Below are 13,583 nucleotides of genomic sequence, written 5' to 3' on the forward strand. Positions count from 1 at the left end.
TCTAAATGAACTGGGGATGAATTCAGTGGATCCATCAGTGGGTGAATAGACAGGTCCCAGGTCTTGGGAGGGAGTGATTTAGGTAGTCTGAGGCTGACCCTGTGGGCGCAGTGTATTTGGCCAACACCACTGTTAGCGTGGCCTTTCCAAGGCTTCGCATCCTGACCAGGGAGTAGGTCTTGGCACCAACCTTCTGTGTGCCCCCTCTGACTGGCTAACTTGTGCCTGCTCACCTGTGGAGCAGTACCAGCCACGGGGCCGAATGCCTCTAGACTCTCCTTGCCCAAGGGCGGTGGGAGAGGGGCTCTAAGGGAAAGACAGACAGACGTGACTCACCCCTAACCTGTGCTCCCTGAGCCAGCGGGGACAGAGCCAGAGTGGAGGCAGGGCTGGGGAGTCGGAAGCCAGATGCCAATTTGGTTTCCCTCCACTCCTCTCTCTGGGACAGAATCCAAGGCATACAATTGCAATCCTACAAACTTCCTCTGCAGAAACGGCAGTCATGCCTTTCCTCGGGGACAGGATTGGTGTTCGTGAAAAAATAGGTGGCATGTCTAAAAATTCGAATTTTGCTGCAATGCAGAAGACCTGGGTTCGATTCCTGGGTCAGGAAGATCCCCTGGAGAAGGGATAGGCTACCCACTCCAGTGTTCTTGGGCTTCCCTTGTGGGTCAGCTGGTAAAGAATCCACCTGCAATGCAGGAGACCTGGGTTCGATCCCTGGGTTGGGAAGACCCCCTGGAGAAGGGAAAGGCTACCCACTCCAGTATTCCAGCCTGGAGAATTTCACGGACTGTATAGTCTATGGGGTCGCAGAGAGTTGGACATGACTGAGTGACTTTCAATATGACAAAACAGATTCTTAAGCTCTTAACATAGTTCTAACGAAGACTGGCTAGCCACAGCAGTGTGGAAGGGGGTTCCTGCAGCCTTGGGGGCTGGGGCGCGGAGAGGATCACAGCACACGTGTTGGAAAACCCAGGTCCTCTTTTGCCCCCTGACCGAGATGGCAGGGTGCTGTTATCTCTTGCTCAGAAGCCTATGTTCAGACTGGCGGAAAAAAGAGAAATGCCCCTCTCCCTGCTAGGCTTAAGCGCCTGTCTGCCCAGCGCTCGAGGCCGAGGCGCACGAACCTGCATCTGCTCGGCGGGCACGTGGATGACGTGTGGCGGCCGGTCGCCGTGGTGATGCCCCGCGTTGCTCTCCTGTTCGTAGATGGCGTCGCGTTCCGGCTGCGGGAGGCTGAGGAACCTCCGGATCATGGAGAGGTTCTCCCACAGGGTCCTGTTTTCCGGAGAAGGGTCTTCTTTCCAGCGCAACAGCTCGCACAGCCACCCCTTAGAGACAAGGGCGTTAGCAGGTCAGTTGAGGCCCAAGAGGGGGCGGGTGGGGAGCTGACCGTTCCCATTAGGAAGTAAAAAGAAAGGACCCTGTGCAGCTAACTTTTTCCAGCTCAAAACACTCCCGTCTGCTTAAAGAAATGTTTTTAAACCTGTTAAAAGAGAATAGGTGTGGTTGTCAAAGACAGGGCAGAATCTGCTTTTTAATACACAATTCGTACTTGCATCTTAAAGGAGGGCCTTATTTTTCAGACTCCAAAGGCAAGAGCCGTTTACCCTGGACTCTGCAGAATGTGCCCAAGGAGAAAGCAAGGCTGAGTGTGCTGAGGTTCTGAGGACAGTATTTACAGAAGGCTGGGACAGATTTTGAGAATAATTTCCCTGAAAGGATTCCCTAAGTTTATGGTGTTTGCATTAAAAAGGCAGCTCTGTGAGTATCTGTGTGTGTGTCAATGTGTGTGTGTGTGTGTGTGTGTGTGTAGAAAAGGGAGAGAAAGGATGTGTGCAGTTGTGTGAGCATGAATGTTGTCCAAGGTAAGGCTTTATGTTAGAATGAGCATTAGAAGAAATCTCCAGTACAGAACTTTCCAGGAAGAGACCTCAGAGCCCTGCGGGCTGCTGTGTTCACACGTGGTCCATCAGGGAAGCACTGTGATAGGGTCGCTGGGCTGAGGGAGATGATGTCCACTGAGCGCCGAGACTTGGACTTCTCTGCTGTGCCCAAGGCCCACTTTCTGACCCGGACAGGCTCAGTCCTGACCTGAGTGGGCGGATGTGGGGTAGCGGGGCCGATATGTACACGTAAGTAAGACTATGTGTAAAACAGACAGACTGACGCAGACCTACTTAGAGCACCAGCGACTCTACTCGATGCTCCCTGGCGACCTAACTGGGAGTCAGTTCAGTCGCTCAGTCCTGTCCGACTCTTTGTGACCTCATGGACCGCAGCACGCCAGGCCTCCCTGTCCATCACCAACTCCCAGAGTTTACTCAAACTCATGTCTATCGAGTTGGTGATGCCATCCAACCATCTCATCCTCTGTCGTCCCCTTCTCCTCCTGCCCTCAATCTTTCCCAGCATCAGTGTCTTTTCCAGTGAGTCAGCTCTTCGCATAAGGTGACCAAAGTATTGGCGTTTCAGCTTCAGCCATCAGTCCTTCCAATGAACACCCAGGACTGATCTCCTTTAGGATGGACGGGTTGGATCTCCTTGCAGTCCAAGGGACTCAAGAGTCTTCTCCAACACCACAGTTCAAAAGCATCAATTCTTCTGCGCTCAGCTGGACCTTTATGGTCCAACTCTCACATCCATACATGACCACTGGCAAAACCATAGTCTTGACTAGATGGACCTTTACTGACAAAGTAATGTCTCTGCTTTTTAATCTGCTATCTAGGTATCCGGTCCCATCACTTCATGGGAAATAGATGGGGAAACAGTGGAAACAGCGGCTGACTTTATTTTTGGGGGCTCCAAAATCACTGCAGATGGTGATTGCAGCCATGGAATTAAAAGACGCTTACTCCTTGGAAGGAAAATTATGACCAACCTAGACAGCATATTCAAAAGACCTAAATGGGAAGGAAATCCAAAAACAAGGCGGGGGGTGTATGTGAGCAGAGCTGATGCACCGTGCTGCACAGCAGAGACTAACACCACCGTGAAGCAACCACGCTCCAATAAAAACTAAGGAAAAAGCGAGTTTTCCAGCAGAGTGGACAGTCTCCCGTTCTCTAACCATCATCTCAGCCCTTCTTCACTGAGCAGCAGGGCGCGGAGGCGGAGGGAAGGGGCCCCGCCCACGGCCGCTCCAGGCCGTCAGCTCAGAACCGCGCTCTAGAGAAACGCCTGCACGCCAGCTCACCGGAGGACGCCGGGCCGCTCCTCGGCTTCCTCCTGGTCCCTCTCCCCAGACACCAGTGGCAGGCTGGCCCGCCCTCCTGCCCACCGGACCACGCCCTCTCCCCTCGGCTCTCCAGAGGTGCCCCTCCCGGGCCTGCCCGCCACGGGCCCCGTCCATACAGGTTTTTCCTGGGGCACGTTCTTCCTGGACTTGCCTCCACTTTCTTATCCTCCCGAACTCCTGCCGGGTCCCTCACCAGGTCAGGGGCCTCGGATTCCTTACCTTAGCCTCTGCTTTAGGGAAACTGACCTAAAACAACGGGGCTCCTTGGAAACTAGTTGGATGGGAATGCAAAGAAGACAGGTCAGTATTCGATTTTTAGAATTGGCCAAGGGGAGTGGCCTTTTTATATGACGTTAGGATGAGATCAGAACATGGCATGAGTTTGCTTTCTTTTCCAACGTGAACCACTGGCAAAATTCTCTTCTAATTGTAATACAGTGGGAATAGGCAAGGCCTACTTTCCCCAAAATGGCCCGAGAGATTTTAAAAGAATAGATGGAGACTGATACGCTAGCTTCCCAAGACACACCAACCAGCCAGCCAAGGATGACAGCTGCTAACCCTAACTGAAGCTAAGAGGCCTCTGACTCTCCATGCCACACATCATCAAACACGTGTGTGCCTAGGCACATGCACACAATCGTGCCCTCAGCTGCTGCCACCGGGTGCCCAATTCCAGGTTAGCAGAACAGGCGGTAAACTGAAGGTTTACCAGAAAGGATATCAGCTCAACAGAAAATAACCACGACGCCAGCGTCACTGAACACGTGCTTCTCTTCCAACCACGGCAGTTCTCTGCTGCTTTCCAGACTCAGAACATAGGTCACATTTCGCTCTTATCTACGAACACAGCATTAACTACAATTTGAGTAATTGGTATATTTGAGACCCACTTGCATAGGGTGCCCTGGAGATGTTTGTTTAGCTCCTACTGACAAATACTTGCTATCTGGATTGAGCCATGAAAACATTTCATACTTTTCTACATCAAAGTTACCGCTTTATTCTTCACTTCTATATTTTGATGCAAGGCAGGTTTTAGATCCATCTGCCTGAAGGCTGGACTGTTAACTCTGGTTAAGATTACACTCCTGCCCACTCCTCGTCTCTTCTTTAGCTGTGGCAATTGACAGGCCCCAGTGCCTAAACACAGAAAACCACTACAATTTTATTTACCTTTAAGAGATGCTTGAGGGTTCATCAAGAACATATTCTTTTTTTCTTTACTTAGCTAGGATTATACTCTTGTAATAAGTGCTTAACATTGAGCATCTAAGTCTTTTTTTTGTTTTTTTTCCAGAAATAAATGCTTGTAACCAAAAATTGCTAAAAGTTAAATTAAGAACAATTCATGTAAGAAAATCTTCTTGAAGAAAGCTGAAACACTCCAATAATTTTTTGAATCCTTTTAGAAACTTTTTAAAGTAATGCAGAGATCAGTTAGCACTTGGATATATGTAGGGGGGAAAAAAAAACATGTGGATCACAGATGTTCTTTGGAAAAGAAAATCATTAGTTCTTTTAAAATGGCTAATAATGATAGCTAATTCCCAAACAATCACACTCATGCTGGTTTCACAAATATTTCAGAAAAAGAGCCTTGACTCATTCAACAAATATTTTGCTCATATTGTCCCTTCTGTGTCTCTATACTTATGAGACAGATTCTTATTTTTATTAATTGCCCATGACTAACATAACATTTCCAGTAGTTTGCTATTAACCTCTGCCCTTAAATAATACTTCCAATTCCTTATCTAAAAATAATGTGATGAATTATAAATCTGAGGCATGTCTCCGCTAGCCTTTCAAGAGACATGATGATTTTAAGAGACTGGAATCAGATGCTTCTTAGAAAAATATTTAACGGTGCAGCTGGGAACTGTTAGTTCTACAAGGGTATTCCAAAAAAACAGAAATGGGGGGAGGGGCAGTGTGCTCTTCTCTTGATACGTGTCGCTCTCAACAAATAAGGGAAAACAGATATCCTGACAGGCTAGTTCTTTGTCAGCAGAGAAATCAGCTGGCTCATTCCCAATTTACACTGGCAAAAAGAAGATTAATTTACTATGATTCCATTTAAATACCTCGGAATAGTCTGACTCCCTCAATCCTATCGATCAAGACGATGACAGTAATCTGGTCTACGTTGTGCAGGAAGTGACGAGAAGCACCAAACGCTCTCTATTTCCCCAATACCTGTTCCAAGGTCACTTTTCCATAAACGATACTGTTTGAGCAAATAAACTTGGGAAGACAATATATGTCAGAATATAGGTAATATGTGGCAAATAAAAATAATGATTTCCCCAAGCACTATGTTGGTTCTTTTAAAATGATACATGTATAGACTTACTGGGTGGAGGAGAGATGGTGGATAAAACGCAAGCACTTTGCTGCAAAATGTGAACATGATTACGTTTTGAGCCAGGTCTCCGGGACCTGAAATACTGTAAGAGGGGCAGGGAACTGCGGTGACAATTAGGTTAGGTGGCAAGTGTTCTGAACAGTGGAGAAGACAGGAGGCTAACAGCCCTGAGACAGTGAGACGGATCTATTCTCAGAAAACTAAAATGGCACGAGGAACAACCTCAACTTTAAATGTAGTAAATTTGCCAAGCAACATTACACTGCATATAAAGAGGGCAAAATATAAACAGTAGCCACGTGTAAATAAACCAGTCAAACTTTCAGGATGTTCCTACTCTTCAAACTGACAAAGTTTAATTTGACACCTTCTGTTCTAAACCCTTTGTTTCTATTCAAAATCACGCCTTGAGCTGTTGCTATCAATCACAGCACTCCCCCTATTACTTAAAAAAACTGGCATGGACCCTGAACAAGCTGAAAATGCCATGCAGATGAATTCTGAGATAATATGTTCAAACCTGTTATATACAACACAAATCCTGTAAAGTTATGTATTGTAAACCTACATTTATTGAGAACTAAAAGTCTTAAATCCATCTGCCACAAAGGAGATACTGTTATGTACTTTATAGGAACCAAGAAGCATCTGTAAACGTCTTGCCACCGTAAGCAAGAAAATGGAACAGAAGATGCTAAAAACCTCAGACAGCATGAAATCAGTAAGTCTTTGGACTGGTTTTGGTTTAGGGAGTCTATGAAAGACATGGAAGATTTGGGGAGGGTAAAGGGGGCAAAAAAAAAAAAAAAAGGAAAAGAGAAAATTCGGAATGACTGCCAAGCCACTACTGAAAAAAAGCAAAACAGATTCAATGACAACACAATGGCAATTTATCATGGTCCATGAAACACATGACTGTATGCTCATTTTAAAGGAAAAATTAGCAGTTCTGAACTCAATATTCTAATGATGTGCTTTACCGACAGAATCTTGTTGTACCACACTGAAATAAAAATCCTGGCACCTTCATCTCTCAGCTGCTAATTTCCACCCAAACTCAATCTCTGATTTCCATTCCACTCTTTTTAGAACAGTTAATTCAAGTCAGTTCCCTTCTACCACTTTAATGGGTAAGGAGTATGCAATGATTTTTCAACGAGTCAGGAAAGCAACCTCCTTTCACGAATGAATTTATTGTACCTAGGGAGCCTCAAATACATGAAGAGAGACCCCTGGCAAGGCTGGGTCTGTGACAGTCAGGAGCATGGAACACAACTAGTTTTCCAGGGGGAAAGAGAGCTTCATGTTCTCTAAGGGAAAAAAGTCACTTAATACAAGGATATGTATATATTGTTGTCATGCACATATACATTTTAAACTTAAGAGCTATAAAAAGAGAAAGAAAATGACAAATAATTCTCACTGCAACTAAGAAGGAAAAATACATAAAAAAAAAAAAACCAGAATGGTAATTTGTGTTCTAAAAAGGAAAACATTTTATAGTCTGTATTTATTCCCTACCCCTCACCCTCATCTTTTATGCGTTATTTGCAGAAGTATTTTGTTCCAATCTCTGGGGCGTATAGTATAATAATATATGATATTAAAAGAAATCAATCTAAATAGGGAGGTATTTGATACAAACATTTTAGTGGAAAGCATGAATTACATTTTAGCAAGTAGTAGGAACAGGATTAAGTACATAATCCATTAAATAGTACTTCTCACACAAAAAAATTTTAGCACTGTAGACTACACTACACCAGGCATTCTGAATGAGTACATTTTCAACAACAACTAACTACAGAGCTAGCAATTTATCATTCAGCAAATCATTTTCTACTTTTAAAAGAATCTGTAAGTGTTACTTATGCTAATGAAGACAGTTTTTAATCTGCCCACAAACATGCTAATAGAGGGCAATTTTTTTTTTTTTTTTTTACAAAGCTGTCTGCGCTGGAGGGTAATTTCTTATCAATGTTCTGTAAGGGGGGTGGTGAGTTCTAGTTGTCAGAGCTACTGAATCTTTTACCCTATAAAGGCTTAAAGGTCTCACAAAAGATGCAAGGTGACTAATGGCGTTTCAAACCACTCCCTGAATGTTCGAGAAGGCGCATGTTCACACCCTGTATGTTTTATACGCACCTCCTCAGATACAGGATGGAAACTTACTCCTCCTTCCGCACCCTAACACAGAGAAGCTCAGGTCTGATGGGGGTGCACTCCCACTCCAGGTGTGAAGCCTGCATCCTCCCTTCACGCACCAACGTCTAACTTTTTTTTTTTTTTTTAGAACACTCATAACACTTTGAACAGTGAGAAAGAAACAAAGAGGGGCAAAGCAGTACTGGAAGCGCTTTCAATTATTTACCAGGTTAAAAGGGTGAAGTGATTCTTTAAATACATCAAATTTCATCGTCTGGGCCATTTTTTGGTGGCAAAGTGGTATTGATCTTTCCAAATGCTGAAAATTAACTATTTTCCAGAAGGTCGTTATTTGATTAAAGGCATTAAAGTTGAGGGCAAAGAAGCGATGCACTGCTTCCTCCCCATTCAAATCATCACGTAATTTAATAAAAACCATCCCATCATGTCCTGTAATAAAAACGCTTATCTTAAGATATTGTTCTTTACCTAACATATTAACCTTTAAATGTTATGAAGTTCTTAAGGAGAAAAACCTTTGCTAAAGCAGATTATTCTATAACATAATGAGAGGCCTCCACCATTAACATTAATAAAGATACATGTTCTCTATGGAATTAGCAGGAAATACATGAATCTTCTTCCCCAGCGTACTAACATCTACTTTGTGTAAAGTGAGGAGTATTTCAGCGGGCACTACAAGTACCTTTTTCCTGCTAACTTAACATGGGCCTGAATCAAGAAAACACGGTAAATAAATCTGAGCACAGACGGAGCAGAAAATGCATTTTCCATTCTAAAAGTAGCATTCTACATCCACTTTATCCAAAGAGGGGTTTTAAAAAGAAACATACTTAAATAGAACATATGTATAGGTGTGAGCTCAGTCGTGTCTGATTCTCTGTGACCCCATGGACTATAAGCCTGTCAGGCTACTCTGTCCATGGAATTTTCCAGGTAGGAATACTGGAGTGGGCTGCCATTTCCTTCTCCAGGGGATCATCCCACCCAGGGATTGGACTGGTGCCTCTCATGTCTCCTGCATTGGCAGGCAGATTCTTTACCACTGGGCCACTTGGAAAGCATATGTGTGTATCCCCAAATATATTTATCTTCAGAGTGTGGTTTCTGATGCTTGTATTTTTGCTGAAAAAACAAAAAAATCACTCTAGTTTTTAAAATTATTATTATTCTACACTTCTAAACTGTTACTGTTTTAAACTCTCTCCAGATTCCACAGTTTATTTAAGGGACTCAGCATCTTAGCCAAAATCTGTGGGTTTCCATACTGAATGAATAATGGGTCATAAACAACTATCCATGAATCTCTCACTTGAGGAGCTTTTTGACTCTGTCTTCAAGAGGTTAGATAAAGCTAGCAGAATTTCTGGAGGTTTGGCATTACCAACAAGAAATGTTTCTACAATTTAGGGGAAGCTCACATTAAAATTTAGTCAATTTAGAAGGAATATTCAGAATTACTGGTAAATGATTTTTATTTATCACTTTTGCTTAAAATTTAATTAAGCAAAAAAAAAAAAAAGAAAGAAAATTACTTTTTCTCTGTGGTTTGACTGTTTACTTCCTTTTTACATTCTCAGAGGCATTGACTTGAGGAAGCATATAAATACGTGTTCTTTTCTTTCCCTATAGATTGTTTGGTTCATAACAAGAGTATCAGGTAGTTTGGGCAGAGTAGATAAAAACATAAAAATGATTCTCACTTAAAAAGACTGCCAGGGAAGTTTTAAAGAATATTTTCAGGAAGAACTTGAGGAGAAAAACTAATGAAGATAAAAGTATGAAATTCAAGACAACATATTAAGCTAGCTGACAAGAAGATAATCTCTTAATTTGACTGAAACAGAATTTCCGAATAAAGCCTTCATCTTATTTTTTTTTTAAGTAGATCTGGAAGATAACTAATTTAAAGATTAATTTTTTCAGACTTCAAACTTGCTTTCAGGATGGTGTCTTCAAAGTTTAAACAAAAATCTGGCTTACATGTCTGATACTTGATACAGACTCTAAAAAGACTTTATGTTGTTCTCTCTCAATCTCGATGCATTTTAAAATATTACGTAAGTTTCAGTCATAAGGTTTGGCTCTTTCTTTACATTTATACCCTCTGCCTTAAAAATCTTCCTTAAGGGAGGGGGGGATAGATTAGTAGGAGTTTGGGATTAGTGGATACACATTGCTAACATAAAATGGGTTAGCAACAAGCACCTACTGCACAGCACTAGGAATTTGACTCAGTATCTTGTAATAACCTATAATAGAAAATAATCTAAAAAATATATATCACTGAATCACTTTGATTTATACTTGAAACTAATTCAAAGTTGTGAATTAACTAAAACTTCAATAATAATCCAAGAAAATAAAAAATAAAATACCACCATCTGTTTAAAAAAATAAAAAACACTTAAACTTAAGTCTTTATTCTCTCCTCCTTCTTCACATCAAGTGCCATTACGAGACAGGAAACTCGGTGTCTCCAAGGCTCCCCAAGGTTCCCGCTGTGACACTCGTTTCAATCCTCATCTCTGTCTCTGCTGCAAAGACTGTTCCTTTTCATTCTGCCCACCACTGACCTGTTGGCACTGGGGCAACTTTTCCTTGAATGATGCTCTTAGGCACCAAATAATCATTTTAAGTACATCCCGAGGACAGTTATCTTAAATTCAGAACAAAACAGCCTTTAAGTAATCATTCCTTTTCCTCTCTTAGGGGAAAGCATATACCAGTCACGGCTAGAGCTTTAGGAAAGGAGAGAACTAGCATTACCACAGATGGTTACAACTCCTACAAAAAGCAAATACGATGTCTGGCGTGGCCTGTGGAACTTCCTGATCCTGACAGGTAAACACACAGGTGTGACTGAGCTTTCTCGAATCCCCTTAGTCCGCTTTGAGATGCCCTTGGAAAAGGGAGGCCAGGATGAAAATCACTGCTCTGGTCTTTGCTTTCAAACCACCCAACGTTATCCTATTGCTCAAAATGACCTTGAAAGCTTCCCAAGAGAGAGAAAAAGGTTACCCTCCCTAGAGCTTCACGGAAGGGTCCCTCCGTCCCGCTCGGGCTCCCGCAGTCGTGTCTGACTCTCTGTGGCCCCGTGGATGGTAGCCCGCCAGGCTCCTCTGTCCCTGGGACTCTCCAGGCGAGAACACTGGGCCAGTTGCCACTGCCTGCTCCAGGGGGGTCTTCCTGGCCCGGGGATCCAACCTGCGTCTCTGGCGTTAGGTGGCAGATTCTCGGCCATGAGCTGCCTGCAAACCCAGTCACACTTAGGTCCTAATTCATCGGACCGTTTATCAGCCGTCATTTCTCCACATTCTACGCCCATTCCCCCTCCTGTTTTCTCAAATAGAGAAGCCCTCTCCTTTGTTCTTTTCTGCCCATGTTAATACTAACTCTCCTTCCAGTTACGCTCCATCACCTCAGCATACCAGTTAAGAGGTACATCCAGGGCAGGCACTTATGTACGAGAACTTGAGCATATCCCCCCGAGTCCCTGATCCTCCTCAACTAAGTGCAGGTAATGATGGCTTTCATCTCACAAGACCGCGGCTGCTACAAATGAAATAGGGTTCTGTTCAGCCCAGTGCCTGGCCTGTAATAACCACAGAGGGTCTGATGACTTAACCAAAAGCATTTGCCTTAAATGGCTCACAGTATAGTAGGGAAGAAGCAGAATTCAAACATGGCTATTAGAGCAAAGCAGTGTGTGAAGGTCAGTGACGGGCAGCCATCACGTGGGAACCAAGAGGAGAGACGGGCCGGAATGGCCAAGGACGTCTTCACTGATGGAGAGTCATGGCGGCTTGGCTCTGAAGAATGGGCAATATTTAGTTGGAAGAATAAAGAAAAAGAAACCGAATTAGCAATAAGCTAGGGAAAACAGATGTACAGTCGCTGTGGAATCCACTACGCTTCCCATTCTTCCACCATCGCTCTTTGCCACACTTGCTTCAGGATACTACTTAATCACTGTGACTTCATCTCCTCTATGTAATGTACCTCTAAGGTCAATTTGTTAAGAAATCCTATGTCTTCATTTTAACACTTATTCTAATAGTGACTGGTCAAGTGTCTTGAGTTCGCTAGACCTGAATTTACTCTTCTGTAAAATGGGGGTAACGTTACCACTGCTCATAGGGTTGTTAAGATTGAGATAATTCACACTCGGGGCTTGGCACACAGTAACAGTATGATGCATGTTAGCTATGATTATTTTTATCGTTGTCATCATCACAAATAGAATCCAAAGAAATGTGTGTATCTGGGGAGTTAATGAAAACAGCCCAGTTACCACACCCCAACCTGAATCCCGTGTCCTTCCCCCCAAACACAGCTCCTTCTGTATAGTTTAACTGTTACTGGCATCACCACTCACCCAGTCGCCCGGGTGAAAGGTTGCCATCTGAAGCATTAATTGTTACAGTCTTTCCAAAGCACAATGGGAAATGATGATGGTAGAATGACTAGCAATTACCTTTAAAACACAAACGCCTTTTTTGATCCAATAATTTCTACTTCTGAGAATTAACCCTAAGGAAATAGTAAAGATGTCTACAAATATTTAACTATAATAATGTTCACATTAGCATTGTTTGTAACAGCAAAAGTTGAATGCAACTTAAATATACCTCAATAGGGAATTAATTAAAAGGTGGGCTTAGAGTCTGCGTGAATGAAAGGCATATATGTGCACATGTGTATGTATGTACACGCATGAACATACACATACGTACACACAAAAAATACAAATCAGGCTACTTCTCGTTAACTGGGATTCGGGTCGTTTTTTAGGGTCTTTCCTCCTCTATGTTTCTTTAGGGCTTCCCTGGTGGCGCAGAGGGTAAAGCGTCCGCCTGGAATGTGGGAGACCCGGGTTCAATCCCTGAGTCGGGAAGATCCCCTGGAGAAGGGAATGGCAACCCACTCCAGTCCTCTTGTCTGGAAAATCCCATGGACGGAGGAGCCTGGGAGGCTGCAGTCCATGGGGGGTCGCAAAGAGTCGGACACATTTCTTTAAAATGTGTTTTTCTATACTGGCTAGTACTATTTTTCAATTTTAAAAAACCATGGCAAACAGCTTCAGTGAAAAAATCTGACTTTTCTTGTTTGCTTTCTCCATAAGCAATCATAAATCCCCGTCAGTTCTACTCCTCAGTATCTTTTGAATTTGCGTCTTCTTTTCCATCCCTGCTCTCTGGTCCCGACCCTCAGCATTTCTCCCACAGACTGAGGCTGGCGGACTTCTTTACTCCAACCCACCCGCATCTCTGCTGAGTTACATCCATCATAAACACGCGTCAACACGGACAGTGCCATAAAGGGCATGCTCTTCACCTGCCTGCACCCAAGAGGCTCACACTTCAGTGAGCGAGTGCAAAAATACAGCAGAAGATTCCCTGCAACACTGAAGTGGCAGTGAGTTGGGGGAATCAGAGGTAAATAGAAAAATAACACTGTCTGAGCCATTTAACATGTGACAAAAAACTGTATGTGAGTGAAGTCGCTCAGTCGTGTCCGACTCTTTGCCACCCCATGGACTGTAGCCTACCAGGCCCCTCTGTCCATGAAGTTTTCCAGGCAAGAGTACTGGAGTGGGCTGCCATTTCCTTCTCCAGGGAAACCTGTATACACCACCACAATTCCTGACGGTACTGTGCATGATAGCAGAGTCCAGCAACTCATGATAATGCTGCCTTTCAAAGAAGTCAGATCGGAAGTGAGCTCAGCCTAGTAGGGTAAGGAGGCAGAGAGGCCCTGTAACAGGCTTCTGGGACTCGTCTGGTGGTCCAGTGGCTAAGA

General features: G+C 43.6%; 1 protein-coding gene across 9 annotated transcripts in view; it reads right to left on the reverse strand.

Moving 5' to 3' along the window:
* Positions 1 to 13,583, reverse strand: part of SATB1 (SATB homeobox 1) — a 100,274-nt gene that overhangs the window by 3,475 nt on the left and 83,216 nt on the right. For 8 of the 9 annotated variants that reach the window (XM_042238832.2, XM_060406684.1, XM_060406690.1 and 5 more), the window contains one exon: positions 1,134 to 1,337. In XM_042238832.2, the coding sequence (XP_042094766.1) occupies positions 1,134 to 1,337 (204 nt within the window). Of the gene's footprint in view, positions 1 to 219; positions 307 to 1,133; positions 1,338 to 13,583 lie in introns of all 9 variants that reach the window. The other variant, XM_027962054.3, reaches the window with a different exon arrangement.

This window comes from Ovis aries, chromosome 1, assembly GCF_016772045.2.
Source record: "Ovis aries strain OAR_USU_Benz2616 breed Rambouillet chromosome 1, ARS-UI_Ramb_v3.0, whole genome shotgun sequence".
NCBI classification, from domain to species: domain Eukaryota; kingdom Metazoa; phylum Chordata; class Mammalia; order Artiodactyla; family Bovidae; genus Ovis; species Ovis aries.